General features: G+C 41.8%; 1 protein-coding gene across 1 annotated transcript; it reads right to left on the bottom strand.

Moving 5' to 3' along the window:
• Positions 1–244: 244 nt before the first annotated feature.
• On the bottom strand, positions 245–8,339 carry LOC144518067 (protein FAM240B). The gene is made up of 2 exons (XM_078250448.1): positions 8,154–8,339; positions 245–1,265 (listed from the first exon to the last, which is right to left on the bottom strand). Exons 1-2 carry the CDS (start codon positions 8,273–8,275, stop codon positions 1,121–1,123), a joined length of 267 nt encoding a protein of 88 aa, XP_078106574.1. The 5' UTR covers positions 8,276–8,339; the 3' UTR covers positions 245–1,120.
• Between the last annotated feature and the right edge of the window lie 5,016 nt (positions 8,340–13,355).

Here is a 13,355-nt window from a genome sequence, read left to right on the forward strand (position 1 = left end):
CCTGAGGCTGCTGTTGATGTGGAGAGAGAACAAGCTACAGGTGTGAATCCATCCACAGGTGGTTTTGTTGTTTTCAGAGATGAGAGAGACACATCACACTCATGTTGGTTAAGGCGAAGTACCGCAGTGGATGGATATCTGTCTTCCACAAGCAACCAGAACCTCTCTTGTTTTGTTTTTTTTAACAATCTCCCAAGCAAAATTTGGCAGTAAGTTGTGCATTAGCCAATTAAAAGGAAGGAGGAGGAGTTATATTTCATTGTTATGGCTGATACTGTGGCAGGATCAGCAAAGAGGAAAAAAAAGAAAAGAATGGTTTCAGGTATGTAAAAGGTCTTTTATTCATGAAATACAGTGTATATACGTAGCATATATGAATTTACGTTGGTGGCAAAATCAAAGTTGACTTTTTTTTCACCATCATTACATCATTACAATTATTAATCTTACAGAGCCTCAAATTAGATACATTACGTCAATGCTATGCATCCAGCAAACACATCTTTAAAACAATAAAAAATTGTATTTATGGTTGTGTCTTTCCCTCACTCACTTCCAAAACAAATTCATGTGATTGCAGCCAGATTAAGATCTTAAGGGCACGAGGTGGTGGTGCTCATGGAAACCAATTTTGTTAAAATGAACACAGAATAAAGGTTCCTGCAGTTGCTTTAAAACGCACACTAAAAATGAACAATGATGTGATCAATCAAGGCACCCACTGTGGGAACGACTGATTTACAGAAAATATAACTGAACTATTAAATGAATGAACATCATGTTAGTCTAGTTAAACATTTGTCAGAAAGGTTTTGTGGTGTTAAAGAATTCAAAATCATGATCTCAGTATTTATAATATCCTGTCTATGGCCCTGTTTGTGTGTTCTGTTGTGTCATTTACGATAACGTTTACCATATTGTCTGTACAGCAAACAAAACCTGTGCAAACTGTTTTTGTCTGGTTGTCAAGATATAGGATTTTTACCCTTATTTTTATTATTATGTGCACACAATATCCGAATTCTGGCAAACAAAAGATTAAATTCTACAGACTTCAATACAAAAGAATCAAAGTTGTTATTTGCCAAAAAGTCACTTTATTGCTCTTAATATTATGAAGTCACAGTTTATCTTCTTCATCCCTGTTTGTTTGAGCTCCTGTCTGGTCAGTAGAGTTCTCCACCTTGACCTTGCTGGCGTACTTGTCGAGGTTCTTCAGGTGTTTGGTTCTGTTTTCCAGGCGGACCAGCCACTCCGCCCTCAGCCTGGAAACACACAGAGGAAGGTTTTCTTTACTTGTGTTCAGCAGCTTCAAACACAGATGTTGTATACCTTTTATTTAACAGCCTGCAGAAACACAAAGGAGGTGAGTCAAAATAAGGTGTTTCTTTTCTTTTCTCGCAGTGTTTCTGTCCTTACAGTGTTTTCGGTCCTCATAGTTTTAGGTCTTTGTTTCAGTATCACATCTAAAACAATTGTTCTATTTAAATGTTTTGGCCAAGATAAAGGCGACGTGCGGCAATGCCACAGTTGGCCTTCGTTGCCACTAGTTGTTGGCCGTCTGCTTGGTGTGTCAGGCCCTTTATTAGTCAAGGCAGATCTGGTATCTTGGTGACAGCTGTGGTATTATCACTGTCACATCAGCGTTTCACTTCACTCTTTTATTTCACGATCAATCAAATATACACCATCACTCTGCGTGTAAGCATGCATGCGGCAGATAAAAATTGCAAACGTGTAGACAAAAGACAAAGAGACTACAGACACGCTGTGTAACCTAATCCTCACTGTCAGCTGTCCTCACTGTGTCTTCGTCACCTTACTGTCGAGTTTTCTGGATTATTCCATTTGTCCTTTTAGCTGCTGATAAGCCCCCTGACCTCAGCAGAGGCAGACACAAAACAGACAGACAGACCATAGAGTCCTCAGACTATCTACTAAAAAGTAAAAGCATTGATTGACTTTAGTTTGAATTTATTGAACTAAACTTAAGTAAATAAAAGATGGTCAAAACATGGTCCAGCTTTTATAGAAGACTCATTTTCTAAAAGCAGTTTAAAGGGGGGTTACCAGGTAGCTTTGGTCTCTTCCCACACTTGAAACCCCTGAACAAAAAAAAAAAAAAAAAAGCCTGAATCTCTTCTCAACTTTACTGCCTCATTGTCACCAGGTTGCGCAATCTTTTCCCCCTAAAACGATAAATTCTGGAGACGTTTTTGGAAAAGCATGCTTTTTAGGATGGAGGGCTGAAATTGGGAGAAAAAGATGCATTTTTAAATCTACAGTAACTGAACACTAAGAGCCCAGGTGAGCTGACCACCCTCCGCTGTAAGCCAATCGTCTCTTGAGTTTGACCAAGACATCTGAAGACAGACACAGTGGAAGGGAAGATTCATGCAGATTATTTATTTTGTCTATAAAATGTCAGACAGTACGGAAAACTGCCCAAAAGAGATGTAATAAAATTACTCCAAAATATTCACAAGCAGAAGATCCTCACATTTCATCTCACGCATCAGAACACGTTATGACATTTCATCAAATCAGTTGCCGATTAATTCTCAGCTGATGGACTAATCAATAAACCTACTAATTGTTGCAGCTCATACTTAAACTGTGCTGCATTGAGAGTAGAGGGAGTAAAAACGTATTTTTAGTCCTAGTTTAAGAGTCAAATGGGAACTTTGCATCAACACATTTACTAAATAAGTCATAATGTTGTTATTTAGAACAGAATATCTTCTAATTTCAGCCTCTATATATCTGTGCTCAGTGTGTCAGCCAGCCTCCATCACTCATCGCTTTGTGATAATAATGTCAACAAATTTTTCCCAGCCTCTGGCCAGGTCACACATAACAGACACAATTATCAGGGACTAGAGCCGGGTTAGTGGCGGCGAGGGGGGGCAGATAGTTGTGGAGTTGGGGGTTACATTGTAATAGATAGCTGGAGGATTAGGAGATACATGGTATTGATAGGTGGGGGATTAGGGGTACAGTGTAATGGATAGCAGGAGGATTAGGTGTGAAGGGTTGAGATGGTGAGTGTGAGGTTAAGGGGGGTAGAGGAGGAGAAGACTGGAGTTAGGAGGGATAGGGCTAATAGCTGGTGTAATGCAAAGAGGTGAAGGTTTAATAGGAGGATGTATACATATGCCTGACAATCCCATCATAATGTAATGACGGGATGACAGAAGAAGAACCTGTGGTGGTGCAGATAGCATGGCTAATAAAGAAACTGTGCTAGAGAGATGGGTGGATCTGGTGTGTGCGGGTTTGGACCCAAAAGCAGACAGGACAGCAACAGGTAGGATACAGGAACAGGAGCAAACTATTTATTCTCCCACAAGTATAACAAACTAAGACAAGGCTGAACACAATTAGCAACACTGGAAATCACAACAATCACACAGACAAAAAAGTCAAAGAACTGACATGAAAAAATAACCTAGGAGCTAATCACAAGACAAGGCACAGTTGGAGTAGACAGGGAACCGGAATAAAGAGGGAAACTTTGGGACAACAAATTAGTTCCGACTGGGAAAATTCACGGGAAAGCCCTCTTAAGTCGGATTAAAGACTCCGAAAGTCAGTGAAATTTTACACTACTTGCGGAGTTGGCGTCATATTACGCAGAAGCATGGTGGATGAAAGTAAATGTTGGATTAATGTTAAGAAACTATTAATTCATGTATTGCATATACATTTTTGCTCACATTTAATTTGTAATATGGTATTAGGTTGTAACCATTAACATTAGTCGCTGTCCACGTACAGTAGTGATCTAGATTAGTTAGAAAAGTTATTTATTACCATTAACAAGTCCGGTAAATCAATATTTCAGTGGTTTAAGGGAATGTACTGGGCCAGCAACAAGTCTGTGACAAAATCACTAAAGCTTCTAACTGGAAATAAATACTGAAACAGCTATTGTTCAAACTCTGAGCAATAAAATACAACTTCATCTTCACTACATCTTCTTTTTAGCGTTCATGTTGTTTTCATATAGGACACAGACTGGCGAGTTTTTGCAGAGGGGTCAGACTTGGAAGAACACACTCTAGCTGTCCTCTCATACATAAACTTCTGTGAGACAGTGACTGTAACAAAACAGGTTAAAATATTCCCAAATCAAAAACCCTGGTTCAACAGCAAGCTGAGGTATCTACTCAAATCCCGAGATGTGGCCTTCAGATCCAGGAACCTGCAGACCTACAAAGAGGTTTGATATAATCTGAGACAAGGCATCAAAGAGCCCTTGCGCAAGTACAAACAGCAAATAGAGGAACACTTTTCCACTAACAACTCCAAAGAAATGTGGCAGGGAATTTAAACTCTTACTGGCTACAATGACACTTTCACAGACACCAACACCACAGATAGTATGCTTCCAGACACGCTGAACCAGTTCTTCTCCCGTTTTGACCAACGGAGCAGGACGATGTGCACCCAGCCAGCACTACCAAGGAAGGAAGACCCTTTGCCCTCTCCAGCATCAGGTCAGGTCCGCCCTGCGTGGAGTTAACCAGAGGAAGGCAGCTGGCCCAGACGGTGTCACCGGAAGAATCCTTAAGGACTACGCAGTTCAGCTAACAGAGTTTTTTACCACCATTTTTAACCTCTCGCTACAGCAGGCTGCAGTCCCCACTTGCATGAAATCAGCAACAATAATCCCAGTGCAGAAGAAGAACACAGTTAAGTGCCTCAATGATTACTGCCCGGTTGCGTTAACACCAGTTATCACCAAGTGCTTTGAGAGACTCATCCTCTCCAACATCAAATATGGCATTAGGGTTAGCTGCCTGGAAGGCGACGTTGGAGGCTTAAAACACCATTGAGCCCTTCGCACAGCCCTCACACACTTAGACACTTTGACACTTAGACAATGACAACACCTATGTAAGGATGCTGTTTATGGATTTTAGCTCCGCTTTCAATACTGTCATTCCACAGAAACTGAGTAACCTTGGCCTGGGCAGTTCACTGTGCATGTGGATCTAGGACTTCCTCAGAAACAGACCACAGAATGTACGGATGGGGAAGCATTCATCATCTACCCGCATACTCAACACAGGCACACCCCAGGGCTGTGTCCTCAGCCCCCTACTTTATTCCATATTTACACATGACTGCTCTCCTATTCACCCCAATAACACCATTGTCAAATTCGCTGATGACACCACCATACTAGGCTTGATATCTAACAACAATGAGGCAGCCTACAGAGAGGAAGTTCAGAACTTGACTAACTGGTGTCTTCAAAATAACCTGGACTTAAACACTTCCAAAACCAAAGAAATCATAATGGACTTTAGGAGATCAAGGCGCACTGAGCACTCTGCCCTCTCCATTCATGGAGAGAAAGTAGAGAGGGTGGAGAGCTTTAAATTCCTTGGTGTGCACATCTCGGCTGACTTCACCTGGACTACGCACATCTCTCACCAGGTGGCAAAGGCACAACAGAGGCTCTACTTCCTAAGGAAGCTAAAACTCACTCACCTCCCTCTCCAACTGCTGACCAACTTCTACCGCTCAGTGATAGAGAGCATACTAACCTATTGCTTCAATGTGTGGTTCTCCAGCTGCACAGAAAATAGGAAGGACCTGCACCATTGCCTTCACTCACAGACATCTACAATGGTAGACTGCAGAAGAAAGCCAATTGTATCTTCAAGGACATTACACACCCTGGTCACTCTCTGTTCTCTCCACTACCCTCTGGTAGGAGATTCAGGAACATCAAGTCCAAATCAAACAGGTTAAAAAACAGCTTCTATACACAAGCTGTCAAATCCATAACCCCAAATGGCCACTGAAAAAGAACTGCTATCACACCTGGGACTGTTCTGTTTGTGCGTGTTGCCGGTTTGTCTGTCTGTCTGTTAGCACTGTATGCACTTTCATCTACCCTAATCCCTTATGCAACTTTTTTAACTTAAATCTATTTATTTATTTTATCCTGGCATGACTGTTTGTGTTTTTAATGATGTGTTATGCTGTCAATGCGGAGCTGCTAAACTGGTTTTCGTTGTCTGTAAAGCAATGACAAATAAACTATTCTATTCTATATTCTGACATAGAGCTAATGAAAACACCCAAGCCGAAAAACGACTTCCCAACTCGGGAAATGGGACCATCCGAGGATCAAGTAAATGAAGCATAAGCCCCAATAGATTTTTCCGCCTGCCCACATGGCTACAATAATTGGTTCCTCAATTTAACAGTTCAACAATGTTGGACAGCAGGGCTGAATCTCATCACCCTTATTTGATAGGTCATCGACTCCTCGGTCCTCAGCTGAACCGGAAGTTGTTCCGTCCCTCCTTGGTGAAGTCCGTCTCAAAGCTCTTATTTCTGACCCGAAGACCGAGGAGCGAGCATCGAGGAGGGATCATCGAGGAGCTATAGCCGAGGATACACGAGAGCAGCCTTCCCGGAAGCCGTGCAGCTGAAGCAGTTGCTAACTCCTCGCACAAACAGCTGACAAATTCATGTGATGCTTCAGAGGAAAGGCCGTCTCATCACTCTAAAACACATTTCCTCGTTGTCTCTCTTCTTCGAAGATTTCCTCGAGTCTCTCCCGTGCCTCCTCGGTGGGAGGGACTAAGACGCGAGGAAGGGAGGCAAGTGGAGGAGTCGAGGAGGCAATTTAATCTACGTGAGAAGCACCTTCAGCAGGAGAATCTAAACGCTGATAAGATTTTGCGACACAGCATCACGTGAATGATGTGTCGCCCGGTGTGAATTTGCGTCTATTCACGTCTTTGCATTGACTTTGTATGTGCCACATCTTATAATCAGGGCTTAATTTGAGCCGGAACACGCAGGAACATGTTCCGGCACCTCCGACGTAGGATCCGGAACCTTTTTTATTGGATCTGGCAGCTCCTGTGTCACCATGAAAAATCTTCAACAGCGCGGCGCTGCATTCAAGTGACACAGGCAGTCGTGCTGGTTGAGATTGCTGTTAGCCTCGTTTCACTCAGGGGAAAAATGTCAAAAAGACAACAAAGTTTGCTTAACTTTTTCAAATATGCTGGCCGGTCGGATCCCAAACAAGCAAAAACCGTTTCAGCCGATCAAGAATGTGGAGACCACGGTGGGTTTTTTGGTTAATTTAATAGTCTGATGGATAATTGCTGCTTGTGACGATTGTTGCAGTGTATTTTTTTTTATTTTTATTTTTTACGTTTTGCACCGATGCAGTGCATGTTCTGAAATAAAAATAAACATTGCCCTGATGTACACACAGGGCTGTTTAGGTTTTTTTTAGTCAGAGAAGCTACGTAGGCAGTATAATTTTTTTTTTTTTTATCCGTTACCTCCAACCCCCGTTTTGAGTCGCCGGATCCACCCCCCGCCTGCGCTCCGTGACCTCCCTCTTTACAAATTAAGCTTGTAAAACGATTGAAGGTTGTGTATTTTCTGTCAGTCTACGGGTTTACGAGGTGAGTTCAGGTTTCTGGTCGTTACTGATCATCATTACTGAGACCTTTAACAACCAGACTATCTGCAGGGTCGAGTGTTTGGCCTGGTATGTCCTCCAGCTCGCTGAGAGACGAGAGGCTGTTTGTAATGAGAGCGTCTGTTTTTAGATGTGTCTATTTGCCAGGCGGCCACGTGTCCAAGACAACTCAAACCACATTCAGCTTGATCACAGGTGCCACATTCAAGGACCTCCATAGATCTTCAGGAAAGAGACACTTTGCCCAGAATAGGTTCTCCTTCTGGATCAAAGCCTGGGAGGTGAGCTTGTAGGTGTGCACCAGTTGGTTAGCCTTTAGGTGGGAGATATCGCTGTCAGCATAATCCAACAATTTTCCTGTTATGTCCTTGTCGGGGCCGCATCAGGACACGTTACCGTTTACACTACAAAAGATATGTGGTCGAATGCATCTCAGACCACCTCGGCAAGTTGTTTCAGTGATCGGATCACAATGCATCATGTTGCCCGTTTACACTAATCTAGTCGCTAATCACACATGAACACATCAGTAACAACACTGACACTAACAGTAAAGCAATCACAGGGGGCCCAGCATTATGAGTATTTTTAGTTTTACTATTGCTACTTTACTACATTGAGACTATTACAGTTGGAGGTTGTTTACAGTAGGTTGTATAACTCTGTGTGTAACTGAGTTGTTTCTTACTTTTCCAGTGCGCTCTTGTTCTTTCTCTGCTCTTCGCTCTCAACATGTTGACATTCAGTGTTAATCTTCTTCTCCCAGAACGTCTTAATGTGCAGTCTGTCGTGGACCAGAGCCAAGTTCATCTGCAACAACACAACACTAATTGTACTGATGCTTTGATTAAAGAGCAGTCTGGATCAACGGAAGTACATTTCCGGGACAAAGCCTGACACCCGGCACGTGGCTCATGCGCCGGATGTCAAGCTATGCCCCTCACCTTCCGCTCTCTGTGTGTTACCCTTCTCAAACTCTGTTCGCTTCGGTAAACAACAACAAACACTGAGCCAGCAAGCCACACGCTGAAAATGGCAAGTTTTTAAGAAAATTTGGATTGTGCATCAAAGCACGCCTGCTTGGTTCTGTGGTGGTTCAGTACAAAGAATATGTTTATGGCATTTATCTAACTGGGATGTTCTGGGACCGATTGGTGGGGATTGCTATGGACTAAACACACACGGCGATGCACTGCTAAGAACAAATTAACGTTTCACCATGTATCCAGCTAGTTTATATAGCTCACGTTACTGTATTGTGTGAACATTTAACTTCATGAAATACTTCCTTAATATTAAATATCTAAAATGTTCCACCAAAACCAGTTCCTTCCAGAGACTATTTTGCTTTGCCACCGCCGCTGCATCCGGAGCTTAACCAAGACGATTGTGATTGGATTAAAGAAATGCAAACAACTCAGAGTGTTTTTTCCTCCTATCCTAGAGTGTATCTATGGTGTAGCCAGACCTTACTCCACAGTGCTGTGGAGATAGGTCTGGCAGTGAGAGACTAATTAAAGAGTAACTTCACACCGAGCTGAATGGCTTTGTTCCACTGCCCACAGGGTTAAAGTCTGTTGCACCTGTACATAACAGTGATGTCACAGCGTACTGTAGAAATATTTCTATAATCTAGATGTGTTATTTTTAGTATTAAAGATGTATTCCTTGCACCATGTATAGACTTGTTCAGGAAAGTGTAGGGGAAGGCTTTTGTGTGTGTGTTCTTATCCTACAGCTCAGAATAAGTGGCACCAGACAGGCCTTATAAGGAATGGTTAGATCATTGTCCACACCGTTAGTATAACAGAACTGTGTGTGTGTGTGTGTGTGTGTGTGTGTGTGTGTGTGTGTGTGTGTGTGTGGCTATCGGTATGTGTGCCTCTGTGTGTACTATATCATTTTGTTTACATGTACGTATCCAAGGATGTCAGGTTTTTCTTCCTTTTAAGCATGTATGAGCTTTTGTGTGTGTGTTTGTGTGTAAGAGCTGGAAAAAAACTGCCCGGTGAGAGGAGAGCAACGCCTTCAAGCAAAGACGATAAGAGATGAGGATTTGGGCTAGACGGTGTTCATAATTTGACAGAGACTTTGAAACTTAATGTCATTTTGTGAATCCACACGTGTGTTGTGATTTAAATGCTGGACCTTAGTAAACGTGTTTAACTGAACTCTTCGTCTCAGATTGATCCTTGTGTTCTGGTAAACTTAAGTCCGATGAAAAAAGGCGCGGGAATTAATAAACCGGAGTCAGATTTGACAGGTCTTAGGGCCTTATTTTAGACACAATTCCCTACAGTACTGACCACACCCTATAAGACCTTCAGCTGGTGTTTAGTTGCCCTTTAACATGCAGTTAACTGCAAAGCTTTATTGTACTGAGATTATGGCAATACTGGTAGTACTGCGAGAGGTGCGAATAATACGAGAGGTGATGAAGTACTCAGATCCACTACTAAAGTAAAAGTGTGTCTCAAACCGTGCACTTCCATTAGTACACTAGCAAGCAGTATACTTTTTATACTATGTACTGACTTGCGTAGTGCATGAAATTCGACATACCACACCATTACAAGTAAAATTACTACTACAAAATTGTGGAGATGTACTAGCATTAAATTGTTCTTAAAGTATATTAAATAAAAAATATTCATTGGGCAGATTAACCCCTTTCACTGCATACATATAATATTGTGTTACTTCTGATGTATACGTTATTTTATTATTAACCAGCTAATTTTAGCGACTTTGGTTTGGCAATTAAACATACAAGAAAATGAAAACAAATCACATTAAGTACCTCAGAACTGTACTACTCTACAGTAGGTAAGTACATTTGAGTTACTTTCCACCACTGATACTAATGATATTACAATGTTGCTACTATTCTTACCTTCTTTACTTTTCAAAACAGTTTTGCATTATTTTACAGGCAGTTAAATTATCAGAAATGATGGTCATACAAAACTCTCCAACAAACCTGAATCCCAATAATGTGCCGTTAAATCCATCCAAACATAATACCTCGGCACAGCTGCAGATTGAACTGTACCCGATGCTAGACTGTAAAAAGTTTTAATTCTTCTAATTGGTTTCATACTTAAAGCTGTTATGGACGTTATGAAGTTATTGACTAAAAATAAACCAGTAACTACTAACAACAGAGTAAATACATTTCTTTGAATAAATAACCTCAAAACACTAAAAGATAATGACATTTGATATGAAATATTTTAGATTTACTGACAAAAAAACACACAAACCTTCAGAACTTCAACTGAGCGTCCGCCAGCCTCACAGGGTGGGTTATGACAGAATGCTGTTTATATTAGTGTGTGTGTGTGTGTGTGTGTGTGTGTGTGTGTGTGTGTGTGTGTGTGTGTGTGTGTGTGTGTGTGTGTGGGTGGGTGTGTGTGTCCCTCCCCACTCAACAAAAAAATGTTTTACATGTGAAACTCCCATCAGCCTGTAAATTTGTCAGTAAACATATTCATGTTTTCCTCTCTCTCTGTTCTGTCTGATGCTCTCTTGCCCATCTCTCTCCCAGTGAGCTCACAGTACTGGAATATAACTGGTCTTCAGGGACACACAGGGAGTGAGAGAAATGTGAAGGAGTGATGGAGAGAGAGACAGGCGGAGGATGGAGGGAGAGCTCAGAGGTGTGAATTAACTTATTTATAGAAGCAGTTTTTTATTTCCCGACTTGGTTCAAGTCTCACTTCTGATTGGCCGATGAAGCGGTTTGTAGTATTTATAAGGTAGTATGAAGTAGTTTGTAAGGACTACTGACACAATGGAGCCGTGGTAGAAGAAGAATTCCGATTTTTTACTGCAGTAAAAGTACTAATACCACACTGTTAAACTACTCCACTAAAAGTATAAATCCTGCAGTGAAAAGCTTATCGAAGTAAAAGTATTTCATCAAAATGTACTTAAAGTATTTAAGGTAAAAGCATTAATTGTGCAGTAAAATGCTTCTTGTCAGTGTTTCCCATTATATCTGATGTTTGTGCATTAATATTAGTGCTGCGTTAAATGTCTGTTGTATTTTACTGCTGTAGATGTTTAAGGTTGTGCCAATTTTAACTCCTTTATATATTGTTAGGTAATTTAATCTACAGCAATGCATCATTTTCTATAAGATCATATGTTTTGTAGCGTTGCTGTCCTGTGAGAACCACGTATCTCTAAAAAGGTCAACTCTTCATTGAGTCAGAAAAACAGCCCTTTTTCAGCTTTGTGACGATGCTATTTCAAGCTAAACCAAGAGGCTTTTTAAAGACTTCATTTAGCTAAAGAAGTAGGGGAATTATCTCAAAGCATAAAGGAACACTTTATCCTTTAGTTTATCACAAACCTTCAAAATCAACACATCTGGAGATCAACGCATTCTCACGAATGGGTTCGTAGGATAACGTACGAAAAGTTATCACACTAAAACGTATGATATACGAAAACTAGGAGACCACTGGCTGGTCACGTGACATCGGCTACAGAGCTCCGTGCTACAGAGTGGCAGTTGCTAGCTGTTTAAGCCGCTACAGAGCTCTGCGACACCAACTACGGTGCGCCGCATGGTGCTCCATCAGGTCAGCGGTAGTTGGTGGTTCAGAGAATAGGTGACTGTGAGTTGGGTAAAGAGCACCGTAAGCTGCTGGTCATTTTGGTGGAGAATACGATTTAGTTTAGGCAAGGAAAAGTGAGCATAATGCGGTGTTGAAAGTTACGTTTTAGGCACCGAAAATGACGTTGTGTTATTTATCTTTTTTGTGCACGTTATAGGTTTACAAAGTGAAAAAGCCCAAAGTCCACCCCAAAGGGACTTACCATCTCCAACAGAAAACACTGTTCACAAACTGCTCCAAACAGCTCTATTGTAGTCCAGCCTTTACTTCCGGGACGAACGTGCGTCACTTTGTAACACACGTTATAATGCTCGCCTAGCTGCTAGCGTAGCACGCCCTCATACTCTGCTTCTGACTGGGTAGTAGTCCTTACCTAGCTACTGCACGTGTGCGACTCCCAACAAAGATGGAACAGAAGTGTGATGTCTCACTCTGTAGCTAAAACGGAGAACTCAACACACAGGGTGAAAAGAGGAGCTGCAGCAATGTGCAGTACAACAAAAATATGGTGTTTTTTGAAAATGAAACTACATAAACCTATTCTGGTAAAACCTCTAAATACAATTATGAACCTGAAAATGAGCATAATATGAGCAAATATTATTTTACAAAATAAAACAGGAAACTAAACAAAACCCAGGATCATGACAGTGGTAACAAGACAACGAGGACTGGGAACACAAAAGATGAATCTCACTTTTTCTTTTTTATAGCTCCTCGCTTGAACTGGAAGTTGTTCTGGCCCTCCTTCCTGAAGGTCATCTCAAAGCTTTTATGCCTGCCGAGGATCAAGGATTAAGGAGCTATTAGCCAGGATACACGAAAGCAGCCTTCTTGGAAGCTGTGCAGCTGAAAGCCGTTGCTGACTCCGCCCATACAGCTGACAAATTCACGTGACACTTCAGAGGAAAGGACATCTCATCACTCTAAGACATTTCCTCGTTGCCTCTCTTCTCCCATGATTTCCTCGCGTCTCACCCTTGCCTCCTCGGTGGGAGGGACTAAGACGCGAGGAAAGGAAGCAAGTGGACGACTCGAGGAGGCAATTTAAGGGTTATGAGATGCGGCCCAGGTCTCCTCCCTCTAAAACACGTTTCCTCGTTCCCTCTCTCTTCCCGTGATTTCCCATGAAGGAAAGCAATTGAAGGAACCGTGGATGCAATTTAAGAGAACTGAGATTCAGCTAAAGGCAGGCTGACGCGGGTAGACACAAAACCGGTGTACAACAGACGACGTACTGGTGGGGGTACAGGGGCACAGAAAAC

Source organism: Sander vitreus, chromosome 5, assembly GCF_031162955.1.
Source record: "Sander vitreus isolate 19-12246 chromosome 5, sanVit1, whole genome shotgun sequence".
In the NCBI taxonomy this organism is placed as follows: domain Eukaryota; kingdom Metazoa; phylum Chordata; class Actinopteri; order Perciformes; family Percidae; genus Sander; species Sander vitreus.

Excerpts from the sequence above, each read along its gene's own strand:
- LOC144518067 (XM_078250448.1), bottom strand. The coding sequence starts at position 8,275 with ATGAACTTGGCTCTGGTCCACGACAGACTGCACATTAAGACGTTCTGG. Across the intron at positions 1,266-8,153 it reads AACAAGAGCGCACTGGAAAA|GCTGAGGGCGGAGTGGCTGG; the intron begins GTAAGAAACAAC and ends GTGTGTTTCCAG.